This window comes from Chelonia mydas, chromosome 8 (assembly GCF_015237465.2).
Source record: "Chelonia mydas isolate rCheMyd1 chromosome 8, rCheMyd1.pri.v2, whole genome shotgun sequence".
NCBI lineage: Eukaryota > Metazoa > Chordata > Testudines > Cheloniidae > Chelonia > Chelonia mydas.
The window spans coordinates 87009303-87027218 of record NC_057854.1 but is presented as its reverse complement, the minus strand read 5'-3'; the positions used below and the strand labels follow the sequence as shown (position 1 = coordinate 87027218).

At 43.3% G+C, this 17916-nt stretch overlaps 1 protein-coding gene across 2 annotated transcripts; it reads right to left on the bottom strand.

Annotated features, from left to right (window-relative positions):
- Nucleotides 1–12490: 12490 nt before the first annotated feature.
- On the bottom strand, nt 12491–15079 carry INSL5 (insulin like 5). Of its 2 annotated transcripts, none has more exons than XM_007063455.3 (2): nt 14831–15079; nt 12491–13071 (listed from the first exon to the last, which is right to left on the bottom strand). In XM_007063455.3, exons 1-2 carry the CDS (start codon nt 15006–15008, stop codon nt 12827–12829), a joined length of 423 nt encoding a protein of 140 aa, XP_007063517.1. In that variant the 5' UTR covers nt 15009–15079; the 3' UTR covers nt 12491–12826. The 2 variants fall into 2 exon arrangements, with proteins under 2 accessions (XP_007063517.1, XP_043377347.1); XM_043521412.1 differs by having other exon boundaries at nt 12526–13068; nt 14831–15057.
- Between the last annotated feature and the right edge of the window lie 2837 nt (nt 15080–17916).

Genomic DNA, 17916 nt, shown 5'->3' with positions numbered 1-17916 from the left:
TTTTTTGTTGAAGAATTGCCACTTTGAGGTCTGTTATTGAGTGACCAGAGAGATTGAAGTGTTCTCCTACTGGTTTTTGAATGTTATGATTCCTGATGTCAGATTTGTGTCCATTTATTCTTTTGCGTAGAGACTGTCTGTCTGGTTTGGCCAATGTACATGGCAGAGGGGCATTGCTGGCACATGATGGCATATATCACATTGGTAGATGTGCAGGTGAATGAGCCTTGGATGGTGTGGCTGATGTCGTTAGGTCCTCTGATGGTGTCCCTTGAATAGATATGTGGACAGAGTTGGCACCAGGGTTTGTAGCAGGGTTTGTTCCCTGCGTTGGTGTTTTTGTTGTGTGATATGTAGTTGCTGGTGAGTATTTGCTTCATGTTGGGGGGGCTGTCTGTAAGCGAGGACTGGCCTGTCTCCCAAGGTCTGTGAGAGTGAGGGGTTGTCCTTCAGGATAGGTTGTAGATCTTTGATGATGCACTGGATAGGTTTTAGTTGGGGGCTGTAGGTAATGGCTAGTGGCATTCTGTTACTTTCTTTGTTGGGCCTGTCTTGTAGTAGGTGACTTCTGGGTACTCTTCTGGCTCTGTCAGTCTGTTTCTTCGCTTCACCAGTGAAGTCTGTAATGGGCCACTCTCTTACCACTTCAAAAGTTATTTCTCCTCCCTTGGTATCCTGCTGTTAATTGATTTATCTCATTAGACTGACCTAACACTTGGTTAAGCAACCCACATCCTTTCATGTACTTATACCTGCTCCTGTATCTTTTACTTCATACATCTGATGAAGTGGGTTCTAGCCCATAAAAGCTTATGCCCCAAAAAATTTGTTCGTCTCTAAGGTGCCACAAGGACTCCTCGTTTTTTTTTTTTTTTTTTGTTAGAAGACAGTCAGCTTACATTTGTTTTAAAAAGGGTGAAATAAGCCTTTCAGTGGTAAATGTAATAATCATGCACACTTAAACCATTTTCTACTCTTGCTACTTTCCACAGGAAATGATTCATACTAAAATGACATTTTGCAGTTGACTCTAATTGTTTTTTAGAACCACATATCACTGTATTAGCTTGTATCATTATTTGTTTTTGTTTTTCAATGAGAGGATTTTGGCTCTTAACTAGTAAGAATTAAGAGCTCTGAGGAAAATCTAGATAAGTATCATGACAGATAATAACAGTTCATTATGTTTAGAAATGTTTTATTGGACTGTAAGCAGCAATGTGTCTAATCTGTGGTATGTATATGAAATTCCGTTTCTATTTTACTTATAATAAAATCAATTAGTTAAAACTGCACTGTGCAAGAGTTGGAATTAATGTTTTTAATTAAGGTGGTTTTATTTCTTTATAGTTTCTGGATTAATATAGAAATCCTGTTAAATCCTTGTCTACTCACCTTTATCTTTTAGGCTGTGTCTACACTACAGACCTTACAGTGGCACAGCTACAGCCATACCAGCCATGCCACTGTAAGGTCTCCTGTGTGTAGCCACTCTATGCCGGCAGGAGAGAGCTCTCCTAGTGGCATAATTAAGCCACCCACAACAAGCAACGTTCGCTATGTGGGCAGGAGAGCCTTTCCTGCCGACATAGCGCTGTCCACACCAGCACTCTTGCCGGTGAAACTTATGTCAGTCAGGGGTGTTTGGTTTTCTTCACACCCCTGACCAAGAAAAGTTTTACCAACAAAAGTGGTAGTGTCGACAAAGCCTTAGTTTCATAAAAGGCTTAAACTGTGCTATCTGTTTTGCTCCTTGTCATTTGTATACCTACAAATACACACCTTGAAAACAGTTGATAAGTTACCTAGAAAAATTGAGATGACAACTTCAGAATAGAAGAGGAAACACTTTTGTTTAAATAGCATAAGAAATTTGACATATTGCCAGATACCATTTTCTGCCCAAATGTACCAAGTGATTTTTAACTGTTACATCAGGGTACCACTAAGGCAGAGCATGAGGTCATTTTAAATGCTGAAACCAAAATATATAGATATTAGGGATATGTGCTGCTCTGGATTCACTTATGGAATCCCCATTGATACAAAAAGAGTTGTGGACAAAGATGGAATTTATACCTCATACAAAACCCTTTATATTACATTTCTTTGGGCCAGGTTCCAAACTTCTGGTATAGGGAGATGCAGCATCCTTGCACCATAAAACCCTTTTCTTTTGGCTCTTGGGGACTCTTCCTGAAGGGTAGCAGGAGTTGCTTCCACCTCAGGGTAACTTTACCTCACAGAGAACATTGAATTGGCACACTCCCCGAAGTCATCACAATACCTTCTTCCCAGTGAGCACTGCCTATTCTCCTTCCTCTCCTCTGACAAGTCCTTATAAACTGGCATACGTTCTGGGTGAAGCTATCTTTCAGTCCTCAAATATTTGTGTCCTCCTTTCTCCCCCGCCCCCCAACCAAATAAATCGTATGAGAGTACTCTTGTATTACAGATGAGCCTGAACTCTCTTATATACTTCTCTGAATCTAACATAGCATGGTACAATAAATCCCCTTTTTATTTATTATTGGATGCATGTGCTATCAGGGAGGTGCTCTTAGAATGTTCTTTGTGTAGTATTTGGAAGCCAGAATGTTGCAGTTTAGAACCTCTAGCTATTCCTGCTAAGTTCTGTAATATTTGGTTTTGTATTACTTTAAACTCTTTCTTTTCTATTTGAAGAAATGTGGAGGAAGGGGGAGAAAAGTAGGAAATGAAGTTATAGGAATTAACACTGTCTGATCCCTGATAATGCTATCCAGATCTATGTCATAAGAGCTCTGATAAACTAGCTCTTAGGCACAGGGAGTTGTGGAGCACAGAATCCAGTGGAGGTCATTTGGATGCATGCTTTCACACCCCTAACCCCCAAGTAGCTGGGTAAAGCCCAATTAGTTTGTTTGATTTTGCAGAGGTGGGGTTGTGACTGGTTCGGTCACAGAGATCCCCTTGGGACTGTCACCTGATGTGCTGAGATTACCCCTGAGCCCGTTTTCCCTGCCAGCTTGGGACTCCGGAACCTGCCTTGTTGAGCCAGATACGCTAGCCTGCTGCAACACAGACGCAGGTCTGGTCCACGCCCACAAAGCTGCAGACTTTACAGAAAACTAGCTTAGCAGGTTACCTGCCTCCAGCACCCAGACACCCAGCTCCCAATGGGATCCAAACCCCAAACAAATCCGTTTTACTCTGTATAAAGTTTATACAGGGTAAACTCATAAATTGTCCGCCCTCTATAATACTGATAGAGAGAGATGCGCAGCTGTTTGCTCCCCCAGGTATTAATCACTTACTCTGGGTTCATAAATAAAATCACTTTTGTTTATTAAGTATAAAAAGTAGGATTTAAGTGGTTTCAAGTAATAACAGACAGAACAAAGTAAGTCACCAAGCAAAATAAAGCAAAAACACGGAAGTCTAAGCCTAATACATTAAGAAACTGATTATAGGTAATATCTCACCCTCAGAGATATTCTAATAAGCTTCTTTCACAGACTAGACTCCTTCCTAGTCTGGGCCCAATCCTTTCCCCTTCTACAGTCCTTGTTAGTTCCAGCAGACATCTATGGTGTTAAGCAGGGGCTTTCTCATGACTGGCTGCCCCCTCTGTTCTGCTCCACCCCTTTTTATAGCTTTGGCACAAAGCAAGAATCTTTTGTCTCTCTGGGTCCCCACCCCTCTTCTTAAATGGAAAAGTACCAGATTTAAGATGGATTTCATTAGCAGGTGACATGGTCACATGTCACTGTAAGACCCCAGCCTCCATTCTTCCTGGGCAAGTAAACAGAGCCATTTACAGTTCATTAATTCTGAAGCACCCTTAATGGCTTCCACTTAATATGTTTACATCAGTAATACAAGTTTATATCTTATTATATCTTCAGACATAGAAATAATACCTGCAAACAAATAGGATGAACACACTCAGTAGATTATAAGCTTTGTAATGATAACTTACAAGAGACCTTTTGCATAAAGCATATTTGTTACATCATATTCACATTCATAAGCATATTTTCATAAAGCATATGGAGTGCAACCTCACAGGGTTGTGGGAGGAGGAGGGGAGAAATGGCCTTATATGGTAGGCAGGTCAATTTCACTTGATTAAGTCCACCTTCCACACAGCTTGCATTTTAGATCTGTGCACTTCAGAGACCTGTGAATATATTGAATGGATTAGATCATATTCATGCACATATCGCTCCCATAATAAGCTTACCCAAGAATTTTCATGGAAGATCACAATATATCATGATTCCAAGCAGGTCTGTTTGGGTTTTAATTTTATAGTAGAAAGAAAATATGTAGAACATAGGTTTTAAATTAAGTGACTTTCTAAAGCATCAAAAATAAATCTCTCTTAGCATTTGAGAAAAATTGAGCTGGTTTCTATTTATTTTTATGCATAGAGCCATGTGGGTTTATAGTTAATGTTCTATCAGAAGTAGCTATGGTTTAGCAAAAGTGAAAATAGTACAGCCGCATCTGTAATATGAACCAACCGGTTTTAATGTTAAATAAACTTAGCTTTACAACATAAAAAAAAATCATATACTGCAGTTATATTGAACCGTAAATATATATATATATCCCATACCCAGATATGGCAGGGGATTCAGTTTTATCTTGTAGTAGAGTGTCCAGGCCCTAACTTTTACAGCACTGAAATGTCTCGTTGCTTAACTAGCTGATGTACCTTACTCCATGGATCATTTGCTTTTTTTGAGGCTTTCATCTCCTTTTTCTATAAGATGAAGCAGAGGTGTTTCCAAAAGATGGTAAATATCTGGTAAAAAAGCCTCTAAGACTTCTGTAGAACTAGGGTTCTCAATCAGGGGTATACATACCCCTGGGGATACACAGAGGTCTTTCAGGGGTACTCAACTAATCTAGATCAGTGTTTCTCAACCTGGGGTGTGCAGCCCCCCCGGGGTGGGGTCATTGGATGGGTTTAGGGGGATTGCAAGTGCAGGGCTGGCCTTAGGGGGTGGCAAGCAGGGTAATCGCCCGGGGCCCAATGCCACAGAGGGCCCCGCAAAGCCAAGTTACATGCTTCAGCCCCGCTGCCTTGGAGCTCAGGCTTCAGATAAGGCTCACAAGTGAAAAACAGGCTCAAGTATCACACTGAAATGTAAGTAAAATATTTATATTCCAATCGACTTAGTTTATAATTTATATGGTGAAAATGAGAAAGTAAGCAATTTTTAAGTAATAGTGTGCTGCAACACTTTGGTATTTTGATGTCTGATTTTGTAAGTAGTCTTTAAGTGAGGTGAAACTTGGGGGTATGCAAGACAAATCAGACGTCTTAAAGGGGTACAGTAATTGAGAACCATTGCTGTAGAAGATCTAAGGTAAGTACTAATTTTCTTACATTTATGAATATTTAATCTTGGGCCAATCACTGCTAATACTGTAAAGGAAAACTATCTAATATTTGATTATACATTTGATTATTATAAATGTATACTTGTAGATCTCTTCTGCGCCGGTATTGCAGCATTAGGTTTACTACTTAATCTTTAATACACGTTTTTTATGTTCTGAACTTCTCCTTGGTGCTATCTGTTTAAAATGGGTTGTTCAGTGTGTTTTGTTTTTGAAAACACTAGTTAGAAAAGCAGATGAGGTTTAATAAACCTCACCTCATTCTTATCCCTTTGCAGAACTTGTTCCAAGTGAAAGCCGTTTGGCCTCAGTGGAGCCCTGCAATTTGGCTCAATTCCTCTTTCTGTGCTCAGGAGAGTTTCGCTGCTAGAATAGCACAGATGTTACAGATCAAGGGCAGTGACTGAATCGACCATTGTGCCATATTGTCACAATTTAATGTCAGGATTGTCTGCTTGTCAACACTCCCCTGGTCCAACTACAACACAATTTAAAAATTGAAGGTGGCTGGAACCCCTCCTGGTTTCCTTATAACTGGGCAAAAGCTTTGAATAGTCTTAAGGCTTTGGCCTGGTTATGGGGGCATGAGGAGGTACCATCCATGCTACAAAATTTAATTGTGTTACAACCAGGTCTTCTGACTGGGTTATATTTCTAGCACCAATGGTGCCTATCTAACTCCCCAAGCAAGCACTGTTTTTTCTTCTATGTAGGAGCTATCCTGAGAGCCCAGCTGGTCCAGGGAGTTAGAGCTGTCTGTACCTTATCTCCAATAGCCAAGTCAGAGCACAGAAGTTAAGGCTGCCCCCATAGCTTATAAACTAGTTCTCCTACCATAATCTTAAATCAAAATGTCCTCAGGGTAAAATTTCAACAGCACAAGTATCTTAGGAGCCTGAGTCTAATTTTCAAAAGCGACTTAAGCACTTCAAAGCCTAAGTCTCTATGAAAGTCAGTGGGAATTGGGTTATGTCCACACTTCAAACAGTCCAAACAGCTGGGTCAGCCTAACTTTTTAGTGTAGACCTGGCCATAGGTTCTTAAATGCCTAAGTCACTTTTGAAAATTAGATTCAGGCTCCTAAGCCACTTGAGTACTTTTGAAAAACTTTACGCCAGATCTAATGATCTTCAGGGCAAACTGCCAGCCACCTTTTGTTTATTCAAGGAATTTGAAAGTGGGAGAGACTTGGGAAGCTGGTGAATTGCTGGAGAGGGAGGGTAATTCTTGCTTTTTGTTTGCTTGGCCTGCTGGTTTGGGTCATACTGGAGGATATAGCTGTGGTCCCATTGCAGTGGAGGGGTTTTGATACGTATTTTTAAGTAATATCCAAAATGCTTAGAGCTTTTGGATAAATGTCCTTTTTTAAGGTGCATAAAGGTAAAAAAAATATTTTGACTCTGGGATCTTGGTTGAAGTCTGCCTCTAGTTACAAGAGGAAATGTACCTCCTTGAGCTCGGAACTGTATCTTCAAGCTCGCTGTAAGAGGGCAAAGTTGACCTTGTATCCAGAATTGACCTTGTGTAGACTTTATTTGGAGAACTATTGGCACACCAACAGCTCACAATAAGATACAAGTATAAGGGCTACAAACCCTTATGCACAGGGCAAAAGCCAGCTACGAATTGATGGGGTTTTGAGGAAGAAACTTTGCTGATGGGCAGGTTATTCCATAATCATCCATTATGAGAATTCTAGCAACTTTCTCTGAAGTTTCTGGTACTGGCCATTGTTGGAGCCTGAACAATGGACTACATGGATCACTGGTCTGATCTGATATTGCAAGTCTGATGTTGTGTGTGGGTGCTTGAATCCAAGTTTCGTTCTGATACCCATATTGTAAAGGCATTATGGATATGTCTACACTACGAAATTAGGTCGAATTTATAGAAGTCGGTTTTTTAGAAATCTTTTTTATATAGTCGATTGTGTGTGTCCCCACACAAAATGCTCTAAGTGCATTAACTCGGCGGAGTGCTTCCGAGGCTAGCATCGACTTCCTGAGTGTTGCACTGTGGGTCGCTATCCCACAGTTCCCGCAGTCTCCGCTGCCCATTGGAATTCTGGGTTGAGATCCCAATGCCCGATGGGGCAAAAAACATTGTCGCAAGTGGTTCTGGGTACATGTCAGCAGGCCCTTCCTCCCTCCCTCCATCCCTCCCTCTGTGAAAACAATGGCAGACAATCATTTTGCGCCTTTTTTCCTGAGTTACCTGTGCAGATGCCATACCACGACAAGCGTGGAGCCCACTCAGCTCACAGTCACCGTATGTCTCCTGGGTGCTGGCAGACGCGGTACTGCATTGCTACACAGCAGCAGCAACCCCTTGCCTTGTGGCAGCAGATGGTGCAATAGGCCTGAAAACCATCCTCATTGTGTCCAAGGTGTTCCTGGCCGCCTCGGTAAGGTCGGTCAGGAGCACCTGAGCAGACATGGGTGCAGGGACTAAATCAGGTCATTCTCTTTAGTCCTGCAGGCAGTCCTATTGTACCATCTTTTGGAGAGCAGGCAGGAAATGAGGATGGCTAGCAGTCCTATTGTACCATCTTTTGGAGAGCAGGCAGGAGATGAGGATGGCTTGCAGTGCTACTGTACCATCTGCTGCCAGCCAAAGATGTAAAAGATAGATGGAGTGGATCAAAACAAGAAATAGACCAGATTTGTTTTGTATTCATTTGCTCCTCCCTCCCTCCTTCCCTCCCTCTGTGAAATCAATGGCTGACAATTGTTTTGGTGAGGTCTGTCAGGGGCACCTTGAAAACTTTAATGGAGATTCAGTCCTGTGTGAAATACCAGAGGGAGGGATAGCTTAGTGGGTTGAGCACTGGCCTGCTAAACCCAGGGTTTTGAGTTCAATCCTTGAGGGGGCCATTCTGTGTGACAGTTGTTTTTGTTTCTCCTTGATGTAAAGTCACCCCCTTTGTTGATTTTAATTCCCTGTAAGCCAACCCTGTAAGCCATGTCGTCAGTCGCCACTCCCTCCGTCAGAGCAATGGCAGACAATCATTCCGCACCTTTTTTCTGTGCAGATGCTATACCATGGCAAGCATGGAGCCTGCTTGGATCACTTTGGCAATTAGGAGCACATTAAACACCACACGCATTATCCAGCAGTATATGCAGCACCAGAACCTGGCAAAGTGAAACCAGGCGAGTAGGCGACATCAGCGCGGTGACGAGAGTGGTGAGGACATGGACACAGACTTCTCTCAAAGCACAGGTCCTGGCAATGCGGGCATCATCTTGCTAATGGGGCAGGTTCATGCGGCAGGAAACAAGCACAGACTGGTGGGACCTCATAGTGTTGCAGGTCTGGGACGATTCCCAGTGGCTGCGAAACTTTCGCATGCATAAGGGCACTTTCATGGAACTTTGTGACTTGCTTTCCCGTGCCCTGAAGCGCATGAATACCAAGATGAGAGCAGCCCTCACAGTTGAGAAGCGAGTGGCGATAGCCCTGTGGAAGCTTGCAACGCCAGACAGCTACCAGTCAGTCGGGAATCAATTTGGAGTGAGCAAATCTACCGTGGGGGCTGCTGTGATGCAAGTAGCCAATGCAATCAAAGATCTGCTGATATCAAGGGTAGTGACCCTGGGAAATTTGCAGGTCATAATGGATGGCTTTGCTGCAATGGGATTCCCTAACTGTGGTGGGGCCATAGACGGAACCCATATCCCTATCTTGGCACCGGAGCATCAACCCGGTGAGTACATAAACCGCAAGGGGTACTTTTCAATAGTGCTGCAAGCACTGGTGGATCACAAGGGACATTTCACCAACATCAACGTGGGATGGCCGGGAAAGGTACATGACGCTCGCATCTTCAGGAACTCTGGTCTGTTTCAAAAGCTGCAGGAAGGGACTTTATTCCCAGACCAGAAAATAACTGTTGGGGATGTTGAAATGCCTATAGTTATCTTTGGGGACCCAGCCTACCCCTTAATGCCCTGGCTCATGAAGCCGTACCCAGGCAGCCTGGAAAGTAGTCAGGAGCTGTTCAACTACAGGCTGAGCAAGTGCAGAATGGTGGTAGAATGTTGTGACAGGGTCAGGCCAGATGGCTATAGGAGAGTAATAGAAGGCAGATATATTAGCCCCAGGCTCAATAGGTCCCTTTTCCCTGGGTAAGGGAACAGGGAAGGTTCCAGAACAATCAGGAACCTTCTGGAGACAATTAAGACAGGCTGATTAGAACACCTGCAGCCAATCAAGAAGCTGCTAGAATCAATTAAGGAAGGCTAATCGGGGCACCTTGGTTTTAAACAGGAGCTCACTTCAGTTTGTGGTGTGTGTGTGAGGAGCTGGGAGCACGAGGCACGAGGAGCTGAGAGTGAGAACGCGGACTGTTGGAGGACTGAGGTGTACAAGCATTATCAGACAACAGGAGGAAGGTCCTATGGTGAGGATAAAGAAGGTGTTGGGAGGAGGCCATGGGGAAGTAGCCCAGGGAGTTGTAGCTGTCGCACAGCTGTTCCAGGAGGCACTCTAGACAGCTGCATTCCACAGGCTGGGCTGGAAACCGGAGTAGAGGGCAGGCCTGGGTTTCCCCCAAATCCTCCCAACTCCTGGTCAGACACAGGAGGAGTCGACCTGGACTGTGGGTTCAGAAAAACGGCCAAGCTGAGGGCTGCCGTGAAGCTCCAAGGTGAGCAAATCCGCCAATAAGCGCAAGACCCGCCAAGGTAGAGCAGGAACTTCGTCACAATGTGCATTTGGATGTTTAAAAGTGCGCTGGCGCAGTTTACTGACTCGGTTAGACCTCACCGAAACCAATATTCCCACTGTTATTACTGCTTGCTGTGCGCTCCACAATATCTGTGAGAGTAAGGGGGAGACGTTTATGGCAGGGTGGGAGGTTGAGGCAAATTGCCTGGCCGCTGGTTACGCGCAGCCAGACACCAGGGCAGTTAGAAGAGCACAGGAGGGCGCAGTGCACGTCAGAGAAGCTTTGAAAACCAGTTTCATGACTGGTCAGGCTACAATGTGAAAGTTCTGTTTGTTTCTCCTTGATGATACCCCCCACCCCTTGGTTCACTCTACTTCCCTGTAAGCTAACAACCCTCTCCTCCTCCCTTCAATCACCGCTTGCAGAGGCAATAAAGTCATTGTTGCTTCACATTCGTGCATTCTTTATTAATTCATCACACAAATAGGGGGATAACTGCCAACGTAGCCTGGGAGGGGCGGTGGAGGAGAGAAGCACAGGGAGGGGTGGTCGAGGAGGGAAGGACAAGGCCACACAGCACTTTAAAAGTTTAAAACTTTAATACTTATTGAATGCCAGCCTTCTGTTGCTTGGGCAATCCTCTGGGGTAGAGTGGCTGTGTGGCCGGAGGCCCCCCCACCGCGTTCTTGGACATCTGGGTGAGGAGGCTATGGAACTTGGGGAGGAGGGCAGTTGGTTACACAGGGGCTGTAGCGGCGGTCTGTGCTCCAGCTGCCTTTCCTGCAGCTCAACCATATGCTGGAGCATATTAGTTTGATCCTCCAGCAGCCTCAGCATTGAATCCTACCTCCTCTCATCATGCTGCCGCCACCTTTCAGCTTCAGCCCTCTCTTCAGCCTGCCACTTACTCTCTTCAGCCCACTATCTCTCCTCCTGGTCATTTTGTGCTTTCCTGCACTCTGACATTGTCTGCCTCCACGCATTCGTCTGTGCCTTGTCAGTGTGGGAGGACAGCGTGAGCTCAGAGAACATTTCATTGTGAGTGCATTTTTTTTGCCTTCTAATCTTCACTAGCCTCTGGGAAGGAGACGATCCTGTGATTCTTGAAACACATGCAGCTGGTGGAGAAAAAAAAAGGGACAGTGGTATTTTAAAAAGACACATTTTATAGAACAATGGGTACACTCTTTCACGGTAAACCTTGCCGTTAACATTACATACATAGCACATGTGCTTTCGTTTCAAGGTCGCATTTTGCCTCCCCCCACCATGTGGCTAGCCCCTCCCCCCAGCTAACAGCAGGGAACATTTCTGTTCAGCCACAGGCAAGCAGCCCAGCAGGAACGGCACCTCTGAATGTCCCCTTAAGAAAAGCACCCTATTTCAACCAGGTGACCATGAATGATATCAATCTCCTGAGGATAACACAGAGAGATAAAGAACGGTTCCAGGTCCAGGGTGAGAAACAGTTCCTGTCTGTTGGGAAAACCGGTTTCTCCACTTGCTTGCTGTGAGCTATCTACAACTTCATCATCATCATCATCTTCCTTATCCCCAAAACCTGCTTCTGTGTTGCCTGCATCTCCATTGAAGGAGTCAAGCAACACAGCTGGGGTAGTGGTGGCTGAACCCCCTAAAATGGCATGCAGCTCATCATAGAAGTGGCATGTTTGGGGCTCTGACCCAGAGCAGCTGTTTGCCTCTCTGGTTTTCTGGTAGGCTTGCCTCAGCTCCCTAAGTTTCACGCGGCACTGCTTTGGGTCCCTGTTATGGCCTCTGTCCTTCATGCCCTGGGAGATTTTGACAAATGTTTTGGCATTTCGAAAACTGGAACGGAGTTCTGATAGCACGGTTTCCTCTCCCCATACAGTGATCAGATCCCGTACCTCCCGTTCAGTCCATGCCGGAGCTCTTTTGCGATTCTGGGACTCCATCATGGTCACCTCTGCTGATGAGCTCTGCACTCATCTGCAGCTTGCCACGCTGGCCAAACAGGAAATTGAAATTCAAAAGTTTGCGGGCTTTTTCCTGTCTACCTGGCCAGTGCATCTGAGTTGAGAGTGTTGTCCAGAGCGGTCACAATGAAGCACTCTGGGATAGCTCCCGGAGGCCAATACCATCTAATTGCATCCACAGTACCCCAAATTTGACCCGGCAAAGCCGATTTCAGCGCTAATCCCCTTGTCGGGGGTGGAGTAAGGAAATTGATTTTAAGAGTCCTTTAAGTTGAAAAAATGGGCTTCGTCGTGTGGACGGGCGCAGGGTTAAATTGATTTAACGCTGCTAAATTCGACATCAACTCCTAGTGTAGACCAGGGCTAAGATTTTGATCTCCGAGTGATGCTATTAGCTATGTATACCCCCACCTTTGTAATCCTGCTGGGGGGTGTTCATAAGTGAGAAAGCACAATGAGAAACATACATGGTACATTGCACACTTTATTAAAATTTAGCCACAAAAACTGAAACTAGTACAATAATTGGACAGGGGAAAATATTAGCCCATGTGGTTTGAAATTTAACTATTTAAAGTATGTTAAATGCCTTGTACAAAGAGCTGAGCAATCATCACAAAAAGGCATTTCAAAGCTGCTTTGCATTATACTCTTTAAAATTTAACCTTTAATTCTCGGTGTGATACAGAAAATAAAGCTAGTATTCAAGAAACACAATTGTAATAGTCTAGTTTCAGACAGCTACATGTTGTGATTATTTTAATGTATTAAAGCTATTGGATATAATCCGTCCAGCATCTGATACATTTTAGCACAGTGAACTTATATCTCTTTCGCTGCAGCCGATGCTGCAGCAGGATGTAGAAAGTAGCGAAACCACTTCCCGCCTTTCTTGTATAGACTTTTGCCTGGTGCCTCTTAAGTCTCTCTCAGGCTGGGGTTTGATGTTAAGGGTTTCTTCCCTCATGGGTTCTGGATTCTGAATGCCATATTCCGAGGGTTCTGTTGAATCACTGTTTTCACGTGGCAAATGCAGGTGCCTCTCTCTGTCTTCTGATAAAAATTAGAAACAAACTAAAATTAGAGGGCATAGAATCCTTAGTATAGACTTTCAGCTCTAACAGAAAAGATAAATTAGTCTTCACCAAAGAAACCAAAAGGTCAAAGGTATTCTCACCTCATTCTGGTTCATTGTGCACGTCTATTGTGGTCTGAATGATTAGGATTTACCTGATCATTAACATTTATTTCACCAGAATTGTACTGAAACAGATGTCTGAGAATTAAAGAACCTATTAATATTCCATTAAAGAATCTGTAATTCTTTTACAGCTTGTCTGTGCAGCTGTTTAAGTGAGGACAACACATCTGTTATCTGTTGGTGCAGTTGCTTTGATGGCTGAAACTAACTGTACATTTGTTTCAAAGTACTAACAGTGCCGCTTCATTCTGACCATTACATTTAAAATCAACATACTGTACTATGATAGGGCAGTGGTTCTCAAACTAGGGCCGCCGCTTATTCAGGGAAAGCCCCTGGCCGGCCAGGCCGGTTTGTTTACCTGCTGCGTCCGCAGGTTTGGCTGATTGCACCTCCCACTGGCCGCGGTTCTCTGCTCCAGGCCAATGGGGACAGCGGGGAGCGGCACAGGCCAAGGGACGTGCTGGCCGCCCTTCCTGAAGCCCCCATTGGCCTGGAGCGGCGAACCATGGCCAGAATCTGCGATTGGCCGAACCTTTGTACGCAGTAGGTAAACAAACCGGCCTGGCCCGCCAGGGGCTTTCCCTGAACAAGTGGCAGCCCTAGTTTGAGAATCACTGTGATAAGGTACATTCCTTCCTGCAGTTCAAGTGCCATTGCTTTATGTATCAGATATGAATAGTTCCAAGATTTTCAAAAAATTATACCCTAGTATTGCAAATTGTTTCTCAGCTGTTTGTAATTCAGGTGCATTTTAAGGAATATTTTGAAGCTCTCAATACAATGTGGTGCGCTCTTTAAAAAAGAGAATAAGGATCATAAAGTACAGCAACATCCACTCCTTGCCTAATACAGAGTTAAGTGATTTCCCCATTTGGCCGGTTCTCTAAAATATTTTGCAGAAGTATTTCTAGCCAAACTTTTTTCTGTGCATGCAGCCATGAGTTTCAAGCTTTCACTAGTGTAAGAGTTTCAATGAAAATAGATGCTTGACTGGAAAACATAAAATACATGGAAAGAATGATTTCCTAAAACCAAACTCACTTATTTAATCCTTTATAATTAAGGTCCCAAATTTTGAGTCCAAATCACTAGCAATGTGTATTACATGGGTATGACTTTAATGTATATTGCTGAATTTTCTGAAACTTCCCAGTAATTTGCAAATTAGTTTGTACTGTAAAACATCTTGGGAGAAAGCCATGCCTCTTGAAGACAATGGCAAAACTTCTATTCACTTCAAAGGGGGCAGGATTTTCCCCCCTTGACATAAAAACTAGGGTTGAGAATTTCAAAACTAAGTGTTTAGCACACAGTTGGCTTGAAAATCTCAACCTAGACCCTTTTTTTATTTAAAAAAAACAAAACAAACCTAAGCTAGGTAAGTTTCAGAGAAACATAGTGCAAAGTTGTACAATTTCACTTCCTTGTCTGAAAGAAAGCTCCCACAATACGGACTCAAGAAATAAATGTTATGGAGATAAAAGAAACTAAGCATCTAATTGTACCCTTGGAGGCATCCAGGTGACACCACCCCCTGCTGAATTCAGTTAGATTTGTGAATGCGTACGAGGGAAGAAGTGAGCCAACTGCACATAACCCAACACTTACCAAATAGATCTTGTGGATCGTCAGTCAGATGCCTTCTCCATCGGGATCCCCCACATGTGAAGACGACAGCTCTTATGAAGTCTCTCCCACAAAGCTTCATATAATTCCCTTCACCTTTTACGTCAGAGACTGCTATCAGGAGAGAGATTAAAACCAAACCCAGGATTGCACCCTTCATTTTGCGGAACTAACGCCTGTTGGATCAGAATTCAGTGGGGAAGAAAGAGGGCCAGCAAAGCCAAGATCTGAGGATTCTGCTGAATCCAGCCTATTTATATACAATGTCCATTGACTCTATAGGGCAAGGGCAATTTTCATGAGGCTTTAATGTTTGTCAAGCATGTGAGTTAATCAGCTGTTTCTGGTAACATTTTAAGTGCTTTAGGATTTCCACTTGGATTCTGAGCAAACAATTATTAAAGGGTATATTTAGGTAGCACTATTGCTTAACAATGGAAGCATATCCAGTAGTGCGGCATATTTATGGAGCACTAGCTTAGATCAACACTACTAATGAGTACTTTCTGCAAAAATGAATGGAAGTTTTATTGCATGTTTCACACATTTAACTGTGTATATTGTTTTTGATTGTAGAAAAGCTCAGTCTATAGCAGCCAATTTCACAGCTGTGCTAATTATGACTATTTAAATAGAGATCTGGTCATTTCTGTTACTGAAAATCTCAAGCTGCAGAGCGATTTAACTTTTTTCAGTTATTTAGTTCTCATTTATTTAATCATATGCCTATTCATCATTTTTGCTCTTGCTAAGTGTTCCTTCATGTAATTTGGCAATTGTGTTTAAAAATATGGGCCAGATTTTCAAAGTTAGGCACCCAGATCCATTTCGCATTCTGAATTTATTCATGTGGATACTTTTTGTGCACCAGTAAATCAGGTATTTGCACATGCACATGGCAAAATAGGCACCTAATTTGCTTCTGCACACAAGATATCTTTATGCAATCAACTAGATGGTGCACATGTGTATATGTGCAGTTGTATGTGACTAGTTTTGAAAATCTGACCCTGTAGATGTATGGTGTTAAAAGGCAATTTAAATTTAAAACAACAGGGAATATGGTGGAAAATGAATTATTTCCACATGCTCAAAACAAACTGCAAAATAGCTATAATTATTCTATCAATTTTTTTCGAACATAATGTAAGAATGGCCCTACTGGGTCAGATCAAAGGTCCATCTAGACCAGTATCCTGTCTTCCGACAGTGGCCAGTGCCAGGTTCCCCAGAGGGAATGAACAGAACAGGTAATCAAGTGATCCATCCCCTGTCGCTCATTCCCAGCTTCTGGCAAACAGAGGCTAGGGTAGTGGTTCTCAGACTAGGGCTGCCGCTTGTTCAGGGAAAGCCCCTGGTGGGCCAGACTGATTTGTTTACCTGCCGCGTCCGCAGGTTCGGCCAATCGCGGCTCCCACAGGCTGTGGTTCGCTGCTTCAGGCCAATGGGGACTGCAGGAAGGGCAGCCAGCACATCTCTTGGCCCACACTGTTTCCTGCAGACCCATTGGCCTGGAGCAGCGAATCATGGCCAGTGGGAACCGCGATTGGTCGAACTTGCAGACACGGCAGGTAAAGAAACCGTCCTGGCCCACCAGGGGCTTTCTCTGAACAAGCGGCAGACCTAGTTTGAGAACCACTGGGCTAGGGACACCATTCCTGCCCATCCTGGCTAATAGCCATTGATGGACCTATCCCTCCATGAATTTATCTAGTTCTTTTTTGAACCCTGTTATGGTCTTGACCTTCACAACATGCTCTGGCAAGGAGTTCCACAGGTTGACTGTGCGCTGTGTGAAGAAATACTTCCTTTTATTTGTTTTAAACCTGCTGCCTATTAATTTCATTTGGTGACCCCAAGTTCTTGTGTTATAAGAAGTAGTAAATAACACTTTTTTATCTACTTTCTCTACACCAGTCATGATTTTATAGACCTCAATCATATCTCTTCTTAGCCGTCTCTTTTTCAAGCTGAAAAGTCCCAGTCTTATTAATCTCTCCTCATATAGAAGCCATCCCATACCCCTAATAATTTTTGTTGCCCTTTTCTGAACCTTTTCCAATTCCAATATATCTTTTTTGAGATGGGGTGACCACATCTGCACACAGTATTAAGATGTGAGGGTACCATGGATTTATATAGAGACAACGTGATATTTTCTGTCCTATTATCTATCCCTTTCTTAATTATTCCCAGCATTCTGTTTGCTTTTTTGACTGCCGCTGCACATTGAGTGGATGTTTTCAGAGAACTATCCACAATGACTCCAAGATCTTTCTTGAGTGGTAACAGCTAATTTAGACCCCATCAGTTTATATGTATAGTTGGGATTATGCTTTGCAATGTCGCATTACTTTGCATTTATCAACATTAAATTTCTTCTGCCATTTCATTGCCCAGTCACCCAATTTGCCTGGGTCTTAACTATCTTTAGTAATTTTGTATCATCTGCAAATTTTGCTACCTCACTATTTACCCCTTTTTCTAGATCATTTATGAATATGTTGAACAGGACTGGTCCCAGAACAGATCCCTGGGGGACACCACTATTTACCTCTCTCCATTCTGAAAACTGACCATTCATACCTACTCTTTGTTTCCTATCTTTTAACCAGTTACCAGTCCATGAGAGCACCATCCCTCTTATCCCGTGGCAGCTTACTTTGTGTAACAGCCTTTGGTGAAGGACCTTGTCAAAGGCTTTCTGGAAAATCTAAGTACACTATATCCACTGGATCCCCTTGGTCCACTTGCTTGTTGACCCCCTCAAAGAATTTTAGTAGATTGGTGAGGCATGATTTCTCTTTACAAAAACCATGTTGACTCTTCCTCAAGAAATTATAAAAAAAGAAAAGGAGTACTTGTGGCACCTTAGAGACTAACAAATTTATTTGAGCATAAGCTTTCGTGAGCTACAGCTCACTTCATCGGGTGCATTCCGATGAATTATGATCATCTATATGTCTAACAATATTGTTCTCTATTACAGTTTCAACCAATTTGCCCGGTACTGAAGTCAGGCTTACAGACCTGTAATTGCCGGGATCACCTCTGGAGCCCTTTTTAAA